Genomic DNA, 26,180 nt, shown 5'->3' with positions numbered 1-26,180 from the left:
CAAGTCTTTTCTGAAACAAGTGCGTTTGTAAGCACAGGAGGAGGAGTGAACGTGGGGCAACACGGACAGCATTTTAATCTGCCAGGGGGTGTTTCCATCAAGTGGCCATATTGGGAGGAGAGAGAGAGAAAGAGAGAGAGAGAGTAAGCTCAATAAATGAAAGCATACTGTCAGTGTCAGTACTATCTACATGGCTGCCACAGATGTAAACATATATCCTGTAAGTTATTTACCTCTTATATTTACTGTACATTATTATTCAAAGTTTAACATGCATATTTATTGTTGATAAAGTTGGAATGTGTACATCGAGAGGTATGACGACTGGATTAGTTGGTCAAGATGCTTTAACTTTGTTCATATTTCATAATTTGCTATGTTTAAATAAATAAAACTATATTTATGTGCTAATATGTGCAAGATGTTATATGCAGTATGTGTTTAGATGTTTGTTGCAACGGAGAAAAATAGGATTCTGCTTGAGTTTGGTCCTACTATAAGTCCAAATGCATGACATTCTGTAGGTAGGCTAATATTACTAAACTTTTTCTACATACATATGCTTGTAGTTTATATTTATGGTTTAACATTAGGGTCTAAATCCATTGTCAAAGTCATTTCAAGCTGATTAGTTCTTGTAAGCAGATCAGCTTTGCTGTCTTCTGGTTGCCACTTCAGTCAACATGCATCCCAATGTCCTTCTCTTCCTAATGAAGTTTGTGGTGTTTTTACATTTGTCCAAGAGTATCATTCTACTACTGTTCATTTATGCTTTGAACCCAGCACTTAAAAGATGTTTCTCGGGGCAATGGCAGTGGAAACCTTCAGTTACTGAGAAACACAGGCTGCATAAAGAGCTCTTTGTGCCCCAGTGTGTGTTAAGAATACTGGGGCAGTGGAACAGATGAAGGCTGTGTGAAACACTTCCTTGTGTTTGTACAGAGTGAGAAGCTCTGAATACCTCAGCATGTTGCTTTTCTCTGTGATCGAGACTCAAACCCGGGTCCATGCATGCCAATATGCTCAGTTACAAAATGACATGGGTCAGCTTCTCCGCTTCGATCAGTAGCTCCATATATTAATAGACATATTAGGGTGAAGTATGCAAAACCAGGACAGTTTTTGGTATATTTATGATGGAGCACTGATAATATTGTGAAATATTATTACAATTTAATATAATTGTTTTCTATTTTAATATTTTTTTATAATGTAATTTATTCCTGTGATGGCAAAGCTGAATTTTCAGCCTCAGTGTCACATGATCCTTCAGAAATCATTATATTTTGCTGATTTGCTGCTCAAAAAACATCTTATTATTATCAATGTTGAAAACAGTTGTGCTGCTTAATATTTTTGTGCAGACTGTGATACATTATTTTTTCAGGATTATTTGATGTGAGTAGAAAATTCAATAGAACAGCATTTATTTGAAATAGAAATCTTCTATAACATAAGTGTCTTTACTGTCACTTTTGATTAATTTAATGCATCCTTGCTGAATAAAAGTATTAATTTCTCTTAAAAAGTCTTACATAGCCCAACTATATGCAAATGCATTACTGCATTTACCTGCCATGATTATTAAAACTATTATTAATATTGAAAACAACAATAAACGTTTTGTTAGATTTTATTTGCTAGATTACATCCACTAAAATGACATTTTTACAAATACCCTTGTGGCAATTATTCATCATGACACTATCAATGTTTTCCTGGTATATCATGTCGTACTTTCTTGATGTTGTAATTTCTCAGAGTGAGGAGATGAGGACTCTCTCTCTCAACGGTCATGTCGGTTTTGACAGTCTACCTGATCAGCTGGTCAGCAAATCAGTGAGCCAAGGATTCAGCTTCAACATTCTCTGCGTAGGTGAGGAAAAGTGCTTTTAAAATCCTGAAGAGCTGGCATTTAAATGTTAAGATTGAAGCAAGAGATTGCAAGATATTGCTTTGTTTCTACAGGTGAAACTGGGATCGGCAAATCTACTTTAATGAGCACACTTTTTAACACATCGTTTGAAAATGAAGAGGCCAGCCACTTCCAGAACGAGGTGCATTTACGACCCAGAACGTACAACCTACAGGAAAGCAATGTGGATTTGCAGCTGACCATTGTAGACACAGTGGGATTTGGCGACCAGGTTAATAAAGAAGAAAGGTTAGTGCTTGAGACTTATGTTAAAGGTGCAATACATAAGAATTTTGCAGTAAAATATCCAAAAACCACTAGGCCAGTGTTATATGTTTTGTTCACTTGAGTACTTACAATATCCCAAATATTTCCAACTATTTGTAAATCGTGAGAAAATTGCAATTTTAACCAAGGCTCCGGGGCGTGTGAGGAGTCGCCTGTCAATTGCGTCATACCCGCGTTACCCTCGGTCTGCGGTTATATTTTGTTGCAAAACATTAAAACATCTGTTTTGATATATTTATAGACAGAAAACTAATTATTGTATAGCTCAACACGTTTAGTCTTATTGTTTAAATCTAATTGTCTTGATTTTTTGCGAGTATCATGCTTTACCATGCCTCAGAGAAAAACACTATTTTGTGAAGTAGCTAATATAGCATAATCAGATGCAGCTTTATTTTTAGTAACAGTAATACAGCATTTTCTCCATCATACAATACGTTTTAAAATTAATTTCATGCCATTTATCAACACAAGCCACCCTTCATACTACAGTAACATTAATAATCGCATCCATGAACATGATTTCTGCCCGAGTTCTATCCCGATTATTTTCCACCGGCTTGTAATATAAAGACCACATGTCCCAAGATTTCACGCTCCAACTTGCCATCATCAAACTACGCCTTTGTTTTGAAAAGGCCTCTAGCGGACAGATAATATTATATATTGCACCTTTAAATATATGAATGGTGCAATGACATTGATAATGAAATGTCAGGATCAAATTAAAGTCTTACACCTTTCCCTGTTTCTCTGCAGCTATAAACCTATTGTGGACTACATTGATGCCCAGTTTGAAAACTTCCTTGAAGAAGAGCTTAAAATTAAACGTTCCCTTTACAACTATCATGATTCACGAATCCATATCTGCCTCTACTTTATTGCTCCCACTGGACATTCACTGAAATCTCTGGACTTAGTTACCATGAAGAAACTGGACAGTAAGGTATTGTGTTCACAAACTGTTTGTGTGTGTGTGTATATATATATATATATATATATATTATTCATTTATATCCATATTTTTCCTTTCCAACCAGGTAAATATTATTCCCATCATTGCAAAGGCAGACACTATTTCCAAAAGTGAGCTTCAAAAATTTAAGATCAAGATCATGAGTGAACTGGTCAGCAATGGTGTTCAGATCTACCAGTTCCCAACAGACGATGAAGCTGTGGCTGAAATAAACTCTTCTATGAATGTAAGATATATATATATTATTGAGAATATTAACTGTCAGAATAAATTATTATTATTTTTAAATGTTTTGTAACAATTTTGCTATTGATCAGAATCAGAACAGATACACAATATGTTCCTAGAGACACCTTCAATGTTGATCCAGTCACTTGTGTTGCAGGCGCATCTGCCTTTTGCTGTGATTGGAAGCAGTGAAGAGGTTAAAATTGGGAATAAAATGGTGCGAGCCAGACAGTATCCATGGGGAGTGGTACAGGGTAGGTACTGCTACTAGCAGATGAAGATATTATCATTGACTTAGTTTAGGTTAGAAAAAATTTGACAATTTGGGCAATTATTTATTTTTCTCTCTTATTTATTTACCATTGAAAACAGGAAACATTTTAGTGCAAATGCAAATGAATAGCAAAGGATGCAACTGATACTTTGTGTATATTATGCTTCTTGTGCAGCCACAGGGAATGTTGATTTTTTAAAAAAGAAATTAATACTTTTTTTCACCAAGGATGCTTTAAATTGATCAAAAGTGACAGTAAAAGACTCTTATGGCCTTATGATAGCAATCTGAGTCGTAACAAAGCACTGTTCGCCAGAGGAGAACTGGCCCCCCGACTAAGCCTGGTTTCTCCCAAGGTTTTTTTCTCCATTTTAACACCTACTTGCCACCTGTTTGCCACCTGATGTCACCTGTTGGAGTTTGGGATCCTTGCCGCTGTCGCCTTTGGCTTGCTTAGTTGGGGACACTTGACATTTGACTTGACATTTGATAATCAACAGTGCCTTGAACTGCCTGCATTGACACTATTCTTTAAGAGCTGCTGTGCAGCCAAAATTATATACCAGTTATCAATGTAAAGCTGCTTTGACACAATCTACATTGTAAAAAGCGCTATATAAATAAAGGTGACTTGACTTGCTTTGTTACAAAAAAATTGTTTCAAATAAATGCTGTTCATTTGAGTTTTCAAAACAAAAATATTAAGCAGCACAACAGTTTCAACACTGATAATAATAAGAAATGCTTCTTAAGAGGGATAGTTCACCCAAAAATGAAAATTATCCCATGATTTACTCTCCCTCAAGCCATCCTAGGAGTATATGACTATCTTCTTTGAGACGAACACAATCGGAGATATATTTGAAAATATCCTGGCTCTACCAAACTTTATAATGGTAGTTGTTATAACAGAGACACGGAGGCAGGAATAAAAGCAATGCTGGTAAGTTTATTTATGAAACAGTAGAGCAGATGGTGAAATAGCGAGTATATAGCAGTTCTTGAATGGATGAGGGAATGTGATACTGTCCTTTGATGTTTTGTAGATGCAGATGGAGAGATGAGTAGAGGGATGACGGCGGAGAAACTCACACACACACAAGCAGGTAGGTACACGAGGGGACCAGGAGACGAAGGAGCTGAAGGAGACGACTGGAGCAGGTAAGTATGGCGTTTAGGAGTCCTTGAGGTAAGCATACAGATGCTGTAGTGCAAACGAGACCGGACATATGCTGTGTGTGAGTGTGGGTGCTTTATAGTGCTGATGATTGCGGTGATGATGAGGTGCAGGTGACGGTGATCAGAACTCGGGTGATTGAGTGCGTGGGTAAGGCAGTGAGGTGGAACCTGACGTGTCTGTGACAGTAGTGAACAGGTGGCCTATTTTGAAGCCCCCAAAAAATGCATCCATCCATCATAAATATAATCCATACGACTCCCGGGGGTTAATAAAGGCCTTCTGAAGCAAGGCGAAAGGTTTTGTATGAGAAAAATGGGTAACACTTTATTTTAGGGTCTTTTAACTAGTTGCTTATTAGCATGCATATTACTAGAATATTGACTATTTATTAGTACTTATTAAGCACATATTAATAACTTATTCTGCATGACCTAATTCTACATTCCTAATCCTACCCAATACCTAAACTTAACAACTACCTTACTAACTATTAATAAGCAGTAAATTCAGAGTTTATTGAGGGAAAAGTCGTAGTTAATAGTTTATATGTGTTCCCTATACTAAAGTGTTACCGAAAAATGTACATATCTAAAACTTTATTAACTATAATAACTAGCTTCAGGCAGACAGCCGTATGCATCAATTAGCGGCGGAAGAGTAACCTCTGACCTGACGCAGGACTCAATGACAAATGAGGAAGCTCAGAGGATAGAGCAAAACAAAACACCGGTCACAAAATAGAAGTCTAATTTGAGAAACTTTAAAGACAGATGTCATAGGATTTCGATATAAGAGAAGAGGAGCTTGAGTTTGATGCACAGCCCTATTTGTTTAAACCGTGAGAGGCGTCTAAGCTTACGATACTCCTACATCCTGCGTCATACATCACGTCAGGGATTACACATTTGGAGCAAGTCAAAAAGTTATAAAGTTATTTATAAAAGTTATTTCTTTTCATTTATAAAGTTTTAAATATGGATATTTTTTCTTTGCTTCAGAAGGCCTTTATTAACCCCCAGAAGCCGTATGGATTATATTTATGATGGATGGATACATTTTTTGGGAGGCTTCAAAACAGGCGCCCCCATTCACTACTATTATAAAGCTTGGTAAAGCCAGGATATTTTTAAATACATCTCCAAGTGTGTTCATCTCAAAGAAGATAGTCATATACACCTAAGATGGCTTGAGGGTGAGTAAATCATGGGATAATTTTCATTTTTAGGTGAACTATCCCTTTAAGCACCAAATCAGCATATTAGAATGATTTCTGAAGGATCATGTGACACTAAAGACTGGCGTAATGATGCTGAAAATTCTGCTTTGCCATCACAGGATTATATATAATGACTTTTTAAAATATATATATTTTTAATTATAATAATATTTCACAGTATTACTGTTTTACTGTATTTTTCATCAAATAAATGCAGCATCTTCTTCGACAGTACACGCACTGTAATGCATACAAACTAATCATACAGACCAATACCAATTTGTAGATTAAAGTGGCATATGATTGATTACCTAATTATCCACTGCGATATATTTATTTCTATTAATGGCTGACAGTACAGCCATAGCTTATCTTAAACATAGATTGTCAACATTAATGAAACAAACTGTGTCTTGATTGCTGAAGACATCATGAGAACTACACCAGATTATTAAAGTCGACATGAAATGGTAGTTGTGATAGTCATTTCTTCCCTATTGTGATGTATATCTGAGTGAAATGACTTCTTGAACAAGAAAAAATGGGACAAGACTTGATTTTTAGGCACATTAATTTTTTTAAATAATGATGATAAATCATTTATAATAAATACTGTAATATTTCATTTTTAAAAAAAAAAGAATTGTCAGTTTTGATTTCATGGTGACTTTAATGTAGTTATGTTGTTTGTCCTCAGTGGAGAATGAGAGTCACTGTGACTTTGTAAAGCTGAGAGAGATGTTAATCCGTGTCAACATGCTGGACCTGAGGGAACAGACCCACGCCAGACACTATGAGCTGTACCGCCGCTGCAAACTGGAGGAGATGGGCTTCAAAGACACTGACCCTGACAGCGAACCCTTCAGGTACTGACAAGACCTCATCCAAGACACTTCTACAACTAAGTGCTAACTTGTACTAGTCAGTCTTAGTCTTACATAATGCTGCTACTTCTTCTCAAGTAGATCATGTAAAAGAAAAAAATCAGCAAATTGATTTGAAACTTATATGATAATGGAAACATTACATAGTTCACAGTTTTGTTGTGAGGCATCAAATGAAATGAAAAGTGAAAATGCTTCTCACTATCTGTCCTCACATACAGTCTGCAGGAGACATACGTGGCCAAGAGGAGAGAATTTATCGGCGAGCTACAACTCAAGGAGGAGCAGATGAGACAGATGTTTGTCAACAAAGTGAAGGAGACAGAAGCAGAGCTAAAAGAAAAGGAGAGAGAGGTAAGAAGTACCACTGTTTTAAAGGCACACTATGTAGTTTTCGCCGCTAGAGGTCGCCTATTCAAAACTTGCTTGATATGATGCCTTGATTTCATGGGAGGTGCTGTCTTCACATCTACAGCTGGTGAAAATGAATCCGACGAGACTCGGGCAGAAATCGAGCTAATGTATTAAAGATTTATTAAAGGTGCCCTAGAATCAAAAATTGAATTTACCTTGGCATAGTTGAATAACAAGAGTTCAGTACATGGAAAAGACATACAGTGAGTCTCAAATTCCATTGTTTCCTCTTTCTTATATAAATCTCATTTGTTTAAAAGACCTCCGAAGAACAGGCATAACACTGACTGTTACGTAACAGTCGAGATCATTAATATGTACGCCCCCAATATTTGCATATGCCAGCTCATGTTCAAGGCATTGCACAAGGGCAAAACATCTGGATCTGTGCACAGCTGAATCATCAGACTATGCAAGCAAGGTAAGCAAGCAAGAACAATAGCAAAAAATGGCAGATGGAGCAATAATAACTGACATGATCCATGATATCATGCTATTTTTAGTGATATTTGTAAATTGTCTTTCAAAATGTTTCGTTAGCATGTTGCTAATGTACTGTTAAATGTGGTTAAAGTTACCATTGTTTCTTACTGTATTCGCGGAGACAAGAGGCGTCGCTATTTTATTATTAAACACTTGCAGTCTGTATAATTCATAAACACAACTTAATTCTTTATAAATCTCTCCAACAGTGTGTAATGTTAGCTTTAGCCACGGAGCACCATCAAACTCATTCAGAATCAAATGTAAACATCCAAATAAATACTATACTATACATGATCCGACGCATGCATGCAGCATGCATGATGAACATCTTGTTAAGATCCATTTGAGGGTTATATTAGCTGTGTGAACTTTGTTTATGCACTGTATAACTGCACTTATAATCAAGAGCTTTGGGGGTGCAGGGAGCGAGAGATTTAAAGGGGCCACAGCCTGAATCGGCGCATAGTTAATGATGCCCCAAATTAGGCAGTTAAAAAAATTAATTAAAAAAATCTATGGGGTATTTTGAGCTGAAACTTCACAGACACATTCAGGAGACACCTTAGACTTATATTACATCTTTTGAAAAGACATTCTATGGCACCTTTAAAGGGCTAGTTCATCTAAAAATGAAATTTCTATCATTAAGTACTCACCCTCATGTTGTTCCACACATGCATTCATGTTCGGAACACAAATTAAGATACTTTTGATGAAATCAGAGGGTATCTGAACCACACATAGGCAGCAACATCATTGCACCTTTTGAGGTCCAGAAAAGTAGTAAAAACATGGTTAAACTATACAACGTGACTAATGTGGTTCAACCGTAATGTTATGAAGCAACAAGAATACTTTTTGTGTGCAAAAACAAAACAATAACGACTTTATTCAACAATTTGAACCGTTGTCATACGTAGTGAACTCCTTATTCCTAATTCCTTGTTTACGCCAGAACGCTGGATCCTGTGTCAGCATCACATGCATGCGTCGTGGTGCTCACGTGTTCAGCTCTGGCCAATACTGAGTCTGCGTTCGTACGTAAACACGGAAGCCTGCACTGAGCATATGGCAATGGTTCAAATTGTTGAATAAAGTCATTATTTTTGTCTCTCAGCAGTAAAAATTTGGGATGTTAATCGATTAAAGATTAATAGAATTAATTATATGATACACTCATAATAAATAATTTACTTCATTGCAAAAATAAAATAAAAATATCTTATTAGATGAACTCTTGTTGTGTATTCCCAGCTGCATGAAAGATTTGAGATGCTGAAACGTACACATCAGGAGGAGAAGAGGAACCTGGAGGAGAAGCGTAGAGATTTAGAAGAGGAGATGAACACCTTCAACAGGAGGAAAGTGGCTGCTGAAACCCTACAGTCTCTTCAAGGCTCCTCTGCCATCAAAAAAGACAAAGAGAAGAAAACGTAAGCCTCCTCCTCCCTCTCTTTCCCATTCTAACCCCTCAGACTATCTGTTCCCATCTCTGGTAGTCACCATCTGTGAATGAGACTGATCTGTGTCTGCATTCACAAGCGTCTGAGGTCTTTTTGTTTGTCTGTGTTGGCTGGGCTCTGATGCCAAGGCAGAGGATGCTGGGATAAGAGAGCTTCAATACTGTGATATTAGAGCGCACTGGCAGACAGGGTTTTTGCATGTTTAAGTATTGAGACAGATGATGACACTAGTTGCCTGGTACTGCCAGCTGCCGGATCAGCATGCATTTATGCCCCCTGATTAAGTATGTTTGCCATTTTTTGCACTCACTCTGAAAAAAACTCACTTTTTTTTTTTGACGTATGTGTTAGCGCTCTTATTTTTGCTTGGTTAAACATTCATTTAATGTCTATTAAAAATTTTCATTTCAGTTGATTGCCGACCCAAGGATGCATCAGCATCAGTAACTGCCCAGTATCTATGTGATGATCCACTGATGTGCGCCTGATTCTTCTGGGTTTACATTTTTATTAAAGGGATAGTTCACCTAAAATGTAAATTCTGTCATTATTTATTCACCCCCTATATCACTCCAAACCCATCCTCTTTTGTGAAACATGAGATATTTTTGTTCATACAGTGAACGTCAACGGTAATCATAACTGTTTGGTTACCAATATTCTTTAAAATATATTTTTGTGATAAACAGAAGAAAAAAAAAAAAGGCATACAGGTTTGGAACAACAGGAGGGTGAGTAAATGATGAGAGAATTTTTGGTTCAGTTAACCTCTTTAAGAAAACCTGAAGCTCTGTTTAATTTTGTCATTATCTTATATTAATAAAGAACTTGACTGCTACCTGGACTGTTAACATATCATTTAGATTTTGTATATGAATGTATTTTCCTCTAAACAGTTTTACCAGATTGCAAAGTACTGTACAAGATTAATTATTTTAATTATTAACCAGCATAATGATGATATTTTTAAATGTTAAATATCTCTGCTGACATCATGGCTTACCTCTACTATACAAATGCAACTGTATATTTTTGAAGTTTAAAATAAAATAAAAAATACTTTTACAGTTTGTTTTTTATTTATTACTCACCTCTATAGGAATGGAGATATAGAGAAAAAAATGTTAAAAATAAAAATAACATTAAAAAATAATAAAGGGAAAAAATAATACAAAACCTAAGTTTAGTCCTGAATTAATTTAATAATAAAAAAATTCATTTAATCATATATTCCTTTATTTATTTTCCTATATTTACATTTATTTATTTATTTTTAATTTATGCAGGTTTGGGTCTCCATATACAAGAACCACTCAAAAATGAATGGCAAGAATGCTTCATTTTATTCACGAACAATTCTATTAAGAGTATACTACAAGGCCTCCTCAAAGTTTAGAATTCTGGTCTGTTTTTTTTAATCTTGTTATTTAGTCTTCCATCAGCATATTCCCTGACCTCAGAAAGGTATTGAACTAGAAGATTTGTATCAGCCTTAGTGGCTTTTGCTAAAGGATTACCACATGTACTTAACCAAATCCCAAAAGCACTTAAACCACCAGTTACTTGCTGAATTCTCTGGAACGAGAGATGCATTTGCAGATGGTGCTTGTTATTAGTGAAGCAGGTGTCTGAACTGATAAATAACACTTGATCCAGCCACTGATATGCATTATACATCATGACAAAATGAAATAAAAAACATTGCAATGTAAAATAAGGAAACTTAGTTTGTGTTCACTCTTGAATCATTTATTGTTCCGTTGAAAATGTGTTGCTCATGTGACTCAGAGTCATTAAAGGAATACAGAAGGGTTAAAAAGAGTCTGCATTCTTCCCCAAAACTCAACACAACAATCTAACTGCCATCTCTCAGATCCAAAATACAGACTGAAATACCCTTGATAACAGTTAAAAAGGCATCATAAGGCCATGGTGGAAATGACAAATGATTAAAAAAAACCTTGCATGTGTCTCTGCATAAGCGGCTTTAATATCTTACACTGACCAGCCGCTGGTCCTCGGACCTCAAAAGCCAGATAAAAGACGTGAACGACCTCTGATCTGAACCAAAAGGATAGTTGGAATGTGCTCTTGTACAACAGTCAGGTAAGTTAAACTAAAATTTCACACTCATTCTCTCACATAGAGGAATACAATCAAACTTATATATCTATGAGGAGATAATGACTGCACTCTGGTTGTTTATTTTAACCAATGTCCAGTTTAAAAAAAAAAAAATAATAACATAACATAAAAGAAAGAAATTTCAAAATCAATGTCCCCATCTATACGATGGTGCATCCAGCATGTACTTGCACTGGCCTCCTCTGGCTGAATAAATAAACTCTCTTGTGATTGGCTGACCATGTGTCAAGAGAGTATGGCTCTTGATTGGTGGACACGCTGACACAAAGTTACAATTTGCATACAGTATCTTCAGTACTTAATGTAAATGACCTTTCGCTTAACATTTGTGCTCTAGTAACTTGTGTGTCTTTACAGATACATTCGCTCCTACTTGCCGAGTGTGCTATCTGTTTACGAGTCTCTTTGGCTGAGAATTTCATCTGGCTGATGCAGCCATATAAATCTGACAAACACCTTCCCACCTAAAACAAACAATCATACATCATATATGCCTGCATTTTAATATTATCTTCTTTATCAAATTTAATACTTATAATATACATCCTGTACCTGTATAAAATAAACAAAAAAGAAGAAGAAAAAAAAAAAGGTAAAAGGAATAGTTCACCCAAAAATTACAATTCTGTGAAAAACACACATGCACGTTTTTAAATATGTCAACAGTACCAAATGCAATTCTTGCGTTTTGTGCCGAAGTCTGTATACGCATATGCGATTTGACAGTTGTGACTGATGGCATAATTTGCAGTTAATAACGACTTAAATTTCAATCTGTTTCTCACAAAAGCTATCTTATTACTTTAAAAGTCGTATGGACCCCATTTATGGAGCTTTTTTTGTCTTTGTTGAAGCTGGGCAGTCCATGGACACAACTGTCTGGAAAAGAGCAGCGTGAACATCTGTTAAAATCTTCATTTGTGTTTTAGAGAAAATACGGTGCTTTTCCACTGCATGGTACTGCTTGGTACGGCTCACTTTTGGCACTTTTTCACTGCATGGTACGGTACGGCACGCTTAAATAGTACAACCTTGGTTGAGGTTCCAAGCAAGCCGTACCGATACTAAAATGTGACATGCAGATCACTGATTGGTCAGAGAGAATCGCCACTGCTAGTGTCATTGGATTTGAAACACAAGATACCAAACCCGCTAGATTTAAATAGTAACAGCCACCGCAGTATCATTTGTTCGCACAACCAAGTCGGTTCTGAAATTTTAAAAATGTGACGCTTTGAGCGCTGTTGAGCGGATTCGTAAACACCTCTTGATTGGCCTTTGTGTTCACGCACTCATCAGATATGTCTGTGGCCACAGCACTGGTAAAATCATTTAGTCTCATTACTTTTAATGAAGATGATTGTGTTTTGAGTGCCTGCGACTTACTTTCACTTTGATTTGCGGCAGTTTGCGCGTTGTCTTGCTGAAGAGATACTCAGCTGCTCATCTGCGGCAATGCGTGATGCAGTAGCTCTGTCATATATGGCTATAACATGTTATTTAGCCTATAACACGTGCTCACACTTTTATTTTTTAGTATTTTTGGGAGGAGTTCAATTTACATAATGTGGTTTCAACAACCAGATGCATTTAGACCTGGAATGCGTCCCAGACCACCTTCTGAAGTGGTTTGAGCGATCGGATTTATATCCGTTTCAAATGCGTTTCGGAGGATGTACGTCATTGCTTACGTTGCACGAGTGCCCACTTCTGGCGGAACCTTTGCAATGGGCTGAACTGGAACGTCCTAAGCCCTTGATCACTTGGAATCTGCAATGGAGCTGATTTATTATTTATTTTTTCCCCTTACAAATTTGTTTAATACAGCATTCTTTATGTATATATGTGTGTTTTAAATGTTTAAAAAAAAAAATTAATATATCATAGAATTGTTTGTGGTAGGGTAAATTAAACGCGATATGCGGTGACGTCATAATCGTGTTGCATTGTGGGTTATGGAGCTGCCTGAAGTGTAAAAATCGAGGGAGCGAGGGTCTGTCCATATAAACTTCCCTCGTCCACTTCACGAAGTGGAACGCACTTCAAATTGGCGGCAGGGATTCCCCCGAGGGGAAGTGTGTAGGGAAGTTCGCGAGTGCGTGTCTAAAACTGGAGCGGAACGCAGCCCTGGTCTTTTCACAATCGGATAGCTATCCGATCAGTGAAAACGCATGAAGTGACCAGGTGTAAACAGGCCCACTGATGACTATTTACAACATGTTTTTGAAGCGTTGATCAATGTAGCCAATCACAGACATATCTGATGAGCAACGAGAACACAATGGCCAATCAGAGGTGTTTACGAATCCGCTCAACAGCGCTCAAAGCATCACGTTCTTTAAAAATTTCAGTACCGACTTGGTATCGCGGTCAGTAGACAACGTGCAGACGGTTTTCTCATTGGTAGCCGAGGAGCGGATCCACGGCAGTAGAGGCGGCGCAACTATAATGCTCAGTCTATAATCCCACCCACTTTGAAGCAGTAACTAAACTGCAGTGGAAAAGCAAACCAAAAGTAAAGCAAGCCATGCCAAGTCGTACCACGCAGTGGAAAAGCGGTTTCAAACTGGTTTGAAACAACACAAGGTTGTTAAATGATGACAGAATTTTCATTTTTAGGTGAACTGTCCCTTTAAGGGTTTGAAACACACCGGAATCTGCAAGACTTAACAGTGATTCATGTTGTAAATGTTTTAAATGCTTATTGGCTGACTGCTGAGAGGTTTGTGGTTTCTGTTGACGTCATTCTGGATAAGACAGCAGTGTGTCTCACATGGTCCCGCCTACTAAGGCTGAATGTCCATTGATCATTGGACAGTCTTGCGTAAAAATCGGTAGGTAATACACTGAAGTACCAAATGATTCTTTAAATAACTATGAAAGTCTGTGTTATTTGTGTACCATATTGATATTCAGAAAACAAAACGCTGTAAGACTCGTCTTCACTGGTCCATGTTCTCAGTGTACGTCCTCCACAGTGACTGTTGAAGTTTGACTGGGAAACACTTACGTTTTGTGTTTGTAGTCTTTTGTATGCTTTTTTGCATGTGTGGTTGAGCAGCTTTACATCCTTCCAATCTAGGCTCAGAGGGCAAAAACTGCCGAGTGAATCCTGATTCTTTCTCGTTCATACTGAAATCTCATAGGTTGTTCCTCCAACACCAGTCACTTTCTTCACCCCTCCTGCAGGTTTGTGTGAGTGGGTGTTATGATTGGCCAAGTTTTGTTTAAAAGTCGAGCTGAATGGTTGGTGGGGGGAAAAAAAAAAGAGAGAAATTTAAGAAAAATTAGGATGCATGTGGAAAAAGGTAATAATGCAGCCAAAAACACGTTGGATGCAGTGAAAGTGTTGTAGGAATATATGCATTAAATATAACAGAGACAAAGCAAGCAAGACACATTCACAAACAAGGGTTCAAGTCAACATGAAATGACAAGCCAATTTATTACCATAATATTATGCAAGGATTTTATTGCCAAATGACTGGAAGGTCAAGGTCTGTTTCAAATGTTTTAATTTGCTACTATTTTTGTAACCTTCCTTACACTAGTCAGGGTTCAAGGATTTTTCTCCTGGCCACTTCTGATTTTCACTTGCCTTCAATGCCCTGGCAACATTTACACTGGCCCAAAATAATGATTCATTTTTAATATTATCAATATATATATATATTTTAATATGTAAAGAGTGGTGCAGGAATGATGTATTATTGTAGGCCAGAAAACAGCATTTTAGCACTTCTGGTTCAGACGTCATGAAGTCAATACGTTTTTTTAATGGATTTTTGGTTAAATGCCTGAAATAAGGTCTGTAGTGAACACAAGCTCAATATACTTTCAAGTTTTATTCTACAACATAAAATACATCAGTAATACCCCTTGTGAAGTTTTTTTTTAATTTATATTCTTGAAAAAGGCAGTTAAATGGGACTACAGAGGTTGTCAAGGACATTAAACTCACTCAAAGCAAATGGGCAAACTCACCAGTCCACTATTACAGCCTCACTGTGTTCATAATCACACTCTTGCTGTCTATTTTAACTCAAACTTGGGAAAATGTTTTTAAATAAAGACCGAAAGAGTTCTTGAAAGCTTAATGGTGACGTTGACGTCATGTGACCATGGTGTAGTTCATATACAGTCTACATTTAGCTTTTTACTTCTACCGATTGTATTTAGGCTTAAAAATTCATAAAAGTTGTGTTCATTTGTGAAGATTATCATAATGAACAAAATGTGTATGAATCAGAAACCTTTGTTGTACAGAGCTTATTTTCTGCAATAATCCAAAAGATAATTGACAAATTCTACTGCGTTTTTGTCAAGGGAACCAGGGTGACGCTAACTTCCGGGTCGCACTCTATACTATAATATTTAGAAATTAAGATTTTAGAAAAGCTTTTTGACCTATAACAGTAGCCTAATCCGCCTTGGTATAATGTCAGGCAAAAGGAAGTTTTTTCAGAGAAGAAAATGATAAATATTACTGGGAAATTCTAATGTAAGACTGGTAACACATTTAGAAAGTAAATTATGTAAATTTTAATATGTTGACTTTTAAGACATCAAAACTACAAAATAAGACGAACCTTAGCACAGAGACAGAGTCATCCTTATGGCCACAAGGCAGGAGGAGGGGAGGGCAGAAGAGAGCAGACGAACGTAAAGAAAGAGAACAGAGAAGGAAAAAGGACAGAGAAAGATGGAGGGTGCATACAGAAATTTGAGAGACAGTAGAGTGGCCATGGTTTGCAGGAAGAAAGAGACAGTGTTACTGAACAAAGAGAAGAAGAGAGACCAAACCAAATGAATACAGTCACGAACACCGGACCTCAATGTTCTACTTGACCATCACACACAGGCGTGCAGGTTATTTGGGGCGGGGTAAGAGAGAGACGGCTAAAAATCTGCAGGCATTACTCACTTCTGCATCGGAGTCCCGCCCCCTGAGGTAGAGGGGCGGTGCTGTAATTCGGCGCCACCTCCGTAGGACAGTGATTTGCCCAGAGGTGTATGGCCAGGGGCGGGGCCAGGAGGAGGGGAGCCCAACGAGCGAGCGCGAGGAGAAAGGGGTGGAGCTCGAGAAGGGGGTGAGCTTGTTGGGCGCAGGAAAGCTCTGTTGGGGGAGGGTCTTAGGGGGGCAGGGCAGGCCTGGAGAGAGCCCTCCCTCTGCTGAGCAGACAGGAAAGGGGACGTGTACCCCAAAATAGGCGGGGGCCCCGGTGCTGTGCTAAGAGAGTGCGGAGGGTGCGGTCTGGGCGGGGACAGCTCATGAGCAGCAGACTCAAACTCTGGACTTTCGGACGGCGTCAGCAGGCTTTCGTATGACAAGCTGCCGTTGCGCGTCTGATTGGCTAAACTTTTGTAGCTAGTGGAGGTTGTACCCTCAGAGATGAGGGGCCCAAGGGCATTGTGGGCCGTCTGGGCAGAGCGGAGGCTTGAGGAGCAAGAGGCTGCTGCTGATTGGAGGAGGGTGTCGGTAAAAGAAGGGTAAGATCGCCCGCCAAACGCAGAGGCCCCACCCAGCCCCACCGAGCCTGCTCTACCCCCCTCCCCTCCCCCACGGCACCCTGCACCCCCTCGGCTTGACAAACTGGGGTCTGAGCGGTAGCTGGGCTGCCCAGTGGTGACGGGGACAGAGGGAGATTCGGTCATACTGTTCCCTCGACTCATCTGAGAGGAGAAAGAAAGACAGGAAGTATACACCAAACGTTCCCGACAACTGAAGCATCACCAAAGAGATGAAGGATGGCACACAACTCAAAGTTTGAGCAAACCACACCATATAAAAGGGACGTACGGAGCCCCTAGGGGGACAGAGTGATGGGGAAAAAAATGAAATTGGAGGAAAAATTCTACATAAATACTTTTGCGTTCTCTCATAAAACTTTTGCGTTCGACCCAGAAACTTTGCATTTGCTTGGAAAACTTTTGGATTCTTGCGCAAGTTTTGCATTCCATCACACTGAAAAGCATAGAAAAACTATATATTTGAATGCTTTTGCAAACAAACCTTTAAAGGAGTGGTTGATTATGATTTCGCTTTTTTAACTTTAATTAGTGTGAAATGTTGCTGTTAGAGCATAAAGTACATCTGCAAATCTGCCGGCATCTGCCGTCATTTTACGCTGGACTGCTTCAAAAACGGTGGTCAATTCAATGCTGCATTTGCACAAAAGATTAACATGATGGCACATGCTAGTCGGGAAGTTGAATCAACTCCACAGCAGCTACATAAACTTATCCACTAACCATTCACAAACGTCCAGATGCATTCTATAAGTTGTAACTTCTTTCTGAGTCTCTCCATCAGTGTCCGACTCTGGTTTGAACAATGTAAGGATGAACACCATTACTGACAATCATCATTTTGGCCGCATGAGATTCTCCAGCTTTGATGTTGAGCAACCGAAGCATGAGCTGTTAAAGCCCCGCCTTCTTCTGGAAAGCAGCAGCTCATTTGCATTTAAAGGGACACAAACAAAAACGGTGTGTTTTTGCTCACACCCAAATAGGGGCAAATTTGACAAGCTATAATAAATGATCTGTGGGGTATTTTGAGCTGAAACGTCACATACACACTCTGGGGACACCAGAGACTTATATTTCACCTTGTAAAAGGGGCATTAAAGGTCCCCTTTAATCTCAAAATAAATCATATCTGAGATTTTTTTTACTTAATTAAACAGACTGGGGCAAAATACAGTCACTGCAAGTTTAAAATACTTAAAATAGCACATTATAAGAGAATGCAAAAGTTTTGCAAGCAAACAAAGTGTCTCAGCAAAATACAAAGGTTTTCAGAGTAAACGCAGAAGTACGGAAAATTCTTTCTTCCCATCTCATATTTTTCCCCACCTTTACCCCTTAGGGGCTTCGTAGGAACGTATGGAGGCACAAGAATTATGTTTAAAACATCAAGGAGGATTTGACACTAGATTCATGCCATTTTTACAGAATGGATAAAAGAAAGGAAAGGAGTCAAGTTATGCTTCAGAATGAGAGGAAAACGGCAACAGGAAAGAGTCCAGCTTGAATAAAACGCAACAACTGCAGAGTCAAAATGACAAAACACGAGAGCAAGGTGCAAAACACCATAACAACGGACGACTCACATCTAAACTTACTCGCTCACTGACTGCCAGTGATTTCAGATAATCAAGAAAAATAATAAAAGAAAGGATTAACAAAAACAAAAAAGGAAAAAAAAAAATGCAATGCAAACCTCAAGTGCATCATGATTGTCTTAAACAAAAAAATATATATTTTACAGTTTTTGCACTTATTAGACTTACCTTGCTGGAATGTGTGGAGGCCGTGTGGTTTTTTCCTGGGCTGCTGTAGGCCGGCCTATATTTATACAATGAAGGTGTGGGTGGAGCCTCAGTCAGCAAGCTGCACTCTGAATCAAAGAAAAGATTGTTATAAAAATATATGATTTTTTCCTTTTATCTTTACTTGACATCATTGGAAAAAGCAATATTGCTCATGATCTGACATCTACGATACATCTACATGTGCACTAACCTTCATTTTGTGTGTGAGGCAACCCAGGGTATCTGTGCTCTGGTTTTGGTGGTGGAGGGGGATCAGCATCAGTGGACTGACTCTCCATTATCTCCAGACTACTTTTAGACTGAAGTACACACACACAGAGCAACTCTTAGCAAAAATAGCCTGTTCATCTAAAGGGATTGTATGATCCTACTCTTAACAGAGATCTTTAGCATTTTATGTCAAATACTTTCGACAGCAATTTGATCATTTCAGCTGTAGAGACACAAAATGTCTGAAGAGCATGACAAATATTAAATAATGAAAAGTTTGGAGGTAAGAATGAAAAATGGTGACTGATATTGATTTTTTTACAACCAATGTCAATTATTTTTGTTTAAACGTTAGAAAAGCAGAACCAATATTTAATATTTTTTTATACATGACTTTTCTGCACAGCAGTATCCAAATAATTACTAGACTACAACAATTACACATCAAATTCATTATTAATGTTGTAATTATTATAATTTATTAAATATGCAATTTAATGACCACTTATAAAATGGTTAGTTCCTGTCCTTGATTCTGATTGGTCAATAGCTGTGTTTTATTCACAATAGAACACAGCTATGACCGCTTCACCCAACAGTTCTGTGTATCACTACACAACACCCTTAGCAACCACTCTTAGGAACGTAAACTGTTTGTCCTCAGGTGATATTGTTTATTGAAGCTTACTGTATTATGTAGAAGAGTATTGTGAGAAAGAGATCGAGTGAGCAAGTTTATTACCTGCATTCAGATTTAGCATTTTCCTTCAGGTCAGTCATATGTTCATAATAAAAAACCTGTTTAAATGTCCGATGTATTATCCTGTCCTTTTAACAGTTAAGGGGTTTTCCCATGACTGACAGCGCTAGTCAAAGCATTTATCAGTTACGTCTTGTTCTGTGTTCACAACAGTTCAGTCTTTTCAATGTAAACGTCTTCGCTACTGACTGACACACTCATAAAGACAGTCTTTGCTGCCATCTAATGGCGTAATAATCTAACTTATGTTGTTGTTTGTGGTCAGGGACTATTTTTTCTGGCGGAAGGAAGGCTTTTAGTGATTTTACTTCATGAAAGTTGCATTGTTACATATTTTTGGCTTTAATATTTGTATTGTGCGGTAACCGTTTTATAAAAGCAATAAGGTACTCGAGGCTAGTGCTTTATCATGAATAAGTCACGGCTGAAGGGTGTTATTAGGCACGACGCGAAGCAACCCCTTCAACTGTGACTTATTCATGAAAGAGCACAGCCTCTTGTAGCTTATTGCTTACTTATTGGCTGTCTAACATTAATAAAAAAGATAACCAATTTAATATAAAAGTCCAAATATGGCTCAAAAACACTGCTCAAATGATTATCAATCAATGTCTAATTATGTTTCGCTTTATGGTTTGAACCTACAACCTTTCAGCACACATCTAATTTATCTATTATATTATATCTATTCTAAATTTATTATAAATATATTATCCTATATTTATTACATTATCTTTATCTATTTATTGAAACAATTTACACTACGCAAAACCAAAAAAACTACCATTACGGACCTACTCCATTTGGAAAGCGCTGCCAACCATGAATGTTAGCATGATGAAAAAAAGTATGACAAGATGTTTGTACCTGCTGGACGCCATTATCCAGGACTTTAGCTGCAAGTTGGGCTTCAGATAGAGGTGGCCGCAAAAATGGTGGCTGGACCTGAACAGAATGAGGCTTTCGTAAGCGACCAAGATACCTGCCCCAAAAAAAAAACATTTACATACAATTAGAACTTCAATTCTAACAAAATCTGCAAAACACTTCTTTAAATAAGATTTCTGAACCTGGGAGCCTGTGAACTACACAGCACATGTGCAATGTTTTTCAAACATCCGTGTGTGAAGGGGTTAACACCGCCTCTGAACTTCCCGGTCACCTGAGGTGAAGAGAGGAAAATTGAGAACACGCCCTTGTAAATCAGGCAGAAAAAGAACATCATTCTGTTTGACTAAACACATACAATATGGACAAAAGATACACATGAACACACACACACACACCTGTTCATTGGTCGTTCTCCCTCTGGCTACAAGCACAACATGGAACCCAGTGAGTCCCGCAACCGGGACAAAAAACAGACCAGCTACACACATCACTGCCATACTGAGTAGTGTGTTAAGGATACCAACAGAACTGAACAGGTTGGTGTGTAATTTATGTGCACATGCATATGTGAGTGCATTATGTGTAAAGGATACGTGACTCCAGAGTGGATCTGGTCCAGTTGTTTTGTGTGATGGAGGATGTATAGCAGACTGAAGCCAAACACATCCATAATGTGAATAGTGAGCGAGAGCAGGAACAGAAAGAAATAACGATAGTTCCGCCTCCCAATGCAGTTGTTCACCCATGGGCAGTGATGGTCAAACTCCTAAACACAGACACACATGCATACACACATTTAGACAATAAAAAAAAGTCAAGACTACGATACTACGATGAGTTTGTGTGTACCTCCACACAGTTGTCACACACGGAGCAGTGTGAACAGCGCGGTGGTCTGTAAAAGCGACACGTGGAGCACCATTTCATCCGCACCTGAATGCCCCTCACCTCCACCGTCTTATAAAGTGGAGCACGGAAATCATCCTCTTTATCCTCATCTTCCTCAGCTGTAAGACAAGTGCGCACATGTCACAGCTCAAACACAATTTCATGAATACTGTCCAGGTCATAACCACACCAAAAGAAAAATCAAAGGAAAATATAATTTCATCACATAGCTTCACCCAACGGTTCTGTGTATCACTACACAACACCCTTAGCAACCACTCTTAGCAACATAAACTGTTTGTTCTCAGGTGATATTGTTCATTGAAGCTTACTGTATTATGTAGAAGAGTGTTGTGAGAAAGAGATCGATTGAGCGAGTTTATTACCTGCATTCAGATTTAGCATTTTCCTTCAGGTCAGTCCTATGTTCATAATAAAAAACCAGTTTAAATGTCCGATGTATTATCTTGTCCTTTTAACAGTTAAGGGGTTTTCCTGTGACTGATAGTGCTAGTCAAAGCATTTGTCAGTTGCGTCTTGTTCCGTGTTCACAACAATTCAATCTTTTCAATGTGAAATTCTTCGTTACTGACTGACACACTCATAAAGACAGTCTTTGCCGCCATCTAATGGCGTAATAATGTAACTTCTGTTGCTGTTCACGGTCAGGGACTATTTTTTTCTGGCAGAAGGAAGGCTTTTAGTGATTTTACTTCATGAAAGTTGCATTGATACATATTTTTTGGCTTTAAAGTTCCAAATAACAGCATCTATTACAAATAGAAATCTTTAGTAACATTATATTTGAATATAAGATGAGCCCTTTTCAAGATGTGCCTTTTGTTAAAAGGCTTTTTGTGGAGTAAATATTGTCTTTTAATAAGAAAATGCTTTTATTTTTAAGTAATTTTCATATTGCATATTTTTCATATTTTAATTTTTATTTTTAATATATAAGAATGGTAAATATTGGTAAAATGTACCAACAATCACATTTAAAAATAAACACTTTATGGCATACCATAAAAATATTATTTCACAACTTTTTTATGAAGTGACATGAAGTGGCATGTCAAAAAACACAAGTGTTTGATCCACATTACCTATCTGATCCAGGGGATATGAATATTTTATTCCTAAGGCTGATCACATAGCGCTGAAAACACAGCAATTTTTCCTGAAGACTTATTCTGCGGTGTAATGATAATTCATTATGTCTCATCTCTCTTATGGTGCGTGTCCACTGGCGCAATTCATTCCTATGCAGGATTTACTCACATTTTCTCAATGTAAATTACGTAAAAAAACAAAACAAAATGAAGTGCATACCTCTAGGAAAGATGCCAGGGTCCATGAATGTGGCCATACAGAAATTGGCCAGTGTGAAGAGGAAGACCACAGCATTATAGAGTGGAATGGAGGAGGAGAACCGGTCTGACAGCCACGGACACCTGCGCAGAGATGGCTCTCATTACACTTAGAGTAAAACTGATATACTGAATTTCTGTATGAATTTATTTAGGTGCTACTCACGTGAAACAGAGAAACAGCGTTGTGGCCCCCACGAGGAAGGCGGTTGCTGCGGACACAGGCACATAGCGACTGGGGCGGAATGGGCGGGATGGGGAGGGGTCTCCGAGAGCCCCGCCCACACTGAGACCCACAGGCATTTGGAGGAGTAAAAAAACTGGGGAACAGGGGAAGCCGTCAGAGAGAGAAGGAAGCTTGTCTCCCACCTGAGTGAGGATGGTGTGTAGCCATGGCCGTAACAATAACTTTAGTGAAACTGAAATAGAATTATGTTCTCACAAATCAAGGTGCATGTCTTTCCTAAATCAAACGTTAATGTAAAATAGTGCAGATGCTTTTTGTATATGTCTGTGCTGATACATAAAAAATAGACTAAATTCATATACGCATAATTTGTGATACTATGACTTACTACTGTAATACAAAAATAGCTCTAGTTTCATCAAAAATAAGTTCATATGGCTTGAATGTAACAAGATTTGGTCAATAAAAGGAAAATCAAGTGACAGCAAAGCTCTTTTAGTGCAAATCTCTGGTAAGCCCCATGTTACACTAAAAAGAGCTCAAAGGAAGCAGCAGTTTGAGTTCAGGCATTCATACAGTATCGCTTAGAGACCAATGTCATATCTCTCAAAGCATCACAGCAGATGAGTGCATGTACAACGTCAGGCTACAGGAAGAAAAAAAAGGTTTTGGTAGGAGGTATACAGTGAAACAAAGTATGAGGAAAAAAAAGAAACTACAAGACAAAAAAAAAAATGACTTTCTTTTTACAATCTCAATGGGAGTCTGGATTCCCCCTGGAACAGTCCGTCTAAGAAAAGATCGTAATTACTAGAACAAAATATAAAACAGAGCTCTTGATATCTTGTGCCCTAAATGAGAGCTCATTCTCCACTCTTCTGGGGTGATCTATGCTCACACTTTGATAAGAAACAAACTGGCCGAAAAGTGAGCAGAAAAACACAGTTTCCCAGGTCACAATCACATGAATCTTGCAAGTTTAGATATCCACATGATAACGTGGCAGAGTTGTTTTTCAGAGGTCCATATGCAAAAAAGGAACACCCACTGCTGAGTGCGTGTCCACCATAGCAATTGCACCCAATCCGTATATGTCCAGGGTTGAAAACTCCAATTCGTGGTGACACATGAGTGTGCAAAACCATTTTACTCCTGCATAGTGTCCCATGAGGCCTTTCTTTTCTCACATAGATGAGACTGATGAGTCTAGAATGCCGCCCTGCTCCTTTTTGATTCCTTTACAAGCCTGATCGGTTTCTATAAGAGGAAAAGATGAAACACATAAGATATGAACTCATGACCTGATCTTACAGATTCTTGGCAGTCTCCATACCGGTTCCATTTCATTTACAAGCAACCTGTATCATACAAATGATCACATGAACAAAGCGAAACGTAAAAGACATGAATTGTGAAACCTACATCTGTGTACACACACATCGTGTTGAAACCTGATCATGCTTTTGCTGCCCTGTGTCACAACTTCTGACTCACCAGGAAAGGGTGTGCCTCTTTTTCCTGTATTCTCCACCACACCAGTTTTTTTTGGTATACAAACCCCCCAAACCCATCATCCCTTTACTATCCCCTTTTTCTCCTTGGCTTTGCTGTCCCATTGACCACACAGTGACCTTGAGCGTTGCATACAAAAGCCTTATTACACGACTCATAATCTTCTTTTCTTGCAGCTACTCCTGCTGCCTTCATTCACAGTACCAACTGAAAACCGATTCACTGCACATGGGAATTATATCTTGATTTGATTAATTAATAAACATGTTATATCATACCTGACCATCAACTTTTTAATCAATAAAGAACTGGATGATGGATGTCAGATGATATCTGACCAGAGAGCATAATCAATAATAAACTGGAAAATTATGTTAGTATGTCACTGACCCACAATGGCCATTTTAACATTAAATACAATGTAAAAGTGGCTTCAATGGTTTTTCCAACGAAAATGGCTAGCTGTTACGTTTACAAGACAGGACCAGCTTACTATAATATAGATAGCTGCAGTGCCCTGCGAATTAATAAAAAAAAAAAGCTACATTTAAAATTCTTGTGTGCTGTCTACCTACTTGGACAGTATTTGTTGGCATTATATGTGCACTGCACACGTTTGAATTGAACTATAATGCCCCAAAATGCTGTTTAGGTAGGCAAATCATTAACTGACACAATCATTCATTACAGCAAAAACACAAACCAAACTGGTGAATTGAGTTCCAATATTACTTAAATATCAAAACATAAACAATTTCAGACATGAAAGCAAAATTCTGAATCAAAAACCCAAAACCCTACGGTTTTGTCCCGTCTTCGTTAGCTTACCACCACAGCTAAGAATGTAGTCCTCCGAAATAACTTACTACCTTACAGTAAAACAATACTTCAAAACACAAGAAGAATGCATATTTATTCAATATTAGGATAAATAACTGATGAACAACACCAAAATACGATAATTTAAGTTTTCATTTCGTGTTTTGCGTTCTGTTTAACTAGGCCGCAAAGTGACGCCTCGGACTCCATTTATTATAGCCTCGACTGAAGGAATCTCAAACGCGGTTATATTGATCTGATGTCGACACAGAGCAAAAGCAAATAGCAAATTGAGTCTAACACTTTTTAAATGTAATAACACATCTATTATGAATATCATCCACTGGTATATACTCACTCTGTGTCGGATATATCCACTGTTTACGTACTTTAAATGGCAGGCATTTAATCACACATCCTGTGATTTAGAGACTCGGTTTCTCTTCTACATCCCGGTCCCGGGGCAGCGGTATTATCTGATGGAAGAGGAGCTTCAGCTCTCTCTATACTCTCTCTCCCTTAATCTCAGTGTCTTTCTACGGCCGGCGAAACGGCTTTTGATCTGTATATGCCCGGGGCTGAAAACTCCCCAAGTCGTTTATCCGATGTAGAGTCTGATAAGCCAAAAATAAAACTCTTAACAAGGCATCATCATCTTCTTCGGCACCAGCATCATTTAAGGACAGGTATAGGACACCCAAACTGAGATCCGGAAGAGATTCGTATCTACACAATATCTA

At 38.1% G+C, this 26,180-nt stretch overlaps 2 protein-coding genes across 3 annotated transcripts; one reads left to right on the top strand and one right to left on the bottom strand.

The window, feature by feature from the left end:
- Nucleotides 1-68: 68 nt before the first annotated feature.
- Nucleotides 69-10,389, top strand: septin8b (septin 8b). Its single transcript, XM_048175769.1, has 10 exons — nt 69-220; nt 1,762-1,876; nt 1,969-2,164; nt 2,963-3,149; nt 3,244-3,405; nt 3,565-3,661; nt 6,775-6,943; nt 7,183-7,315; nt 9,116-9,294; nt 9,736-10,389. The coding sequence occupies exons 1-10, from the start codon at nt 191-193 to the stop codon at nt 9,737-9,739; spliced, it is 1,272 nt and encodes a 423-aa protein (XP_048031726.1). The 5' UTR covers nt 69-190; the 3' UTR covers nt 9,740-10,389.
- A 3,069-nt stretch (nt 10,390-13,458) lies between these two features.
- zdhhc5b (zinc finger DHHC-type palmitoyltransferase 5b) lies at nt 13,459-26,157 on the bottom strand. Of its 2 annotated transcripts, none has more exons than XM_048176019.1 (12): nt 25,799-26,157; nt 23,089-24,366; nt 22,885-23,006; nt 21,517-21,674; nt 21,261-21,433; nt 21,063-21,165; nt 20,847-20,938; nt 20,644-20,758; nt 18,997-19,105; nt 18,765-18,871; nt 16,394-17,142; nt 13,459-14,708 (listed from the first exon to the last, which is right to left on the bottom strand). In XM_048176019.1, exons 2-12 carry the CDS (start codon nt 23,223-23,225, stop codon nt 14,597-14,599), a joined length of 1,977 nt encoding a protein of 658 aa, XP_048031976.1. In that variant the 5' UTR covers nt 23,226-24,366; nt 25,799-26,157; the 3' UTR covers nt 13,459-14,596. The 2 variants fall into 2 exon arrangements, with proteins under 2 accessions (XP_048031976.1, XP_048031977.1); XM_048176020.1 differs by having other exon boundaries at nt 25,830-26,157.
- Between the last annotated feature and the right edge of the window lie 23 nt (nt 26,158-26,180).

The sequence above is a fragment of the Megalobrama amblycephala genome, linkage group LG23, assembly GCF_018812025.1.
Source record: "Megalobrama amblycephala isolate DHTTF-2021 linkage group LG23, ASM1881202v1, whole genome shotgun sequence".
Lineage (NCBI taxonomy): Eukaryota > Metazoa > Chordata > Actinopteri > Cypriniformes > Xenocyprididae > Megalobrama > Megalobrama amblycephala.
Note: the sequence above shows the minus strand (reverse complement) of the source record. Positions and strands in the feature narration are given on the sequence as shown.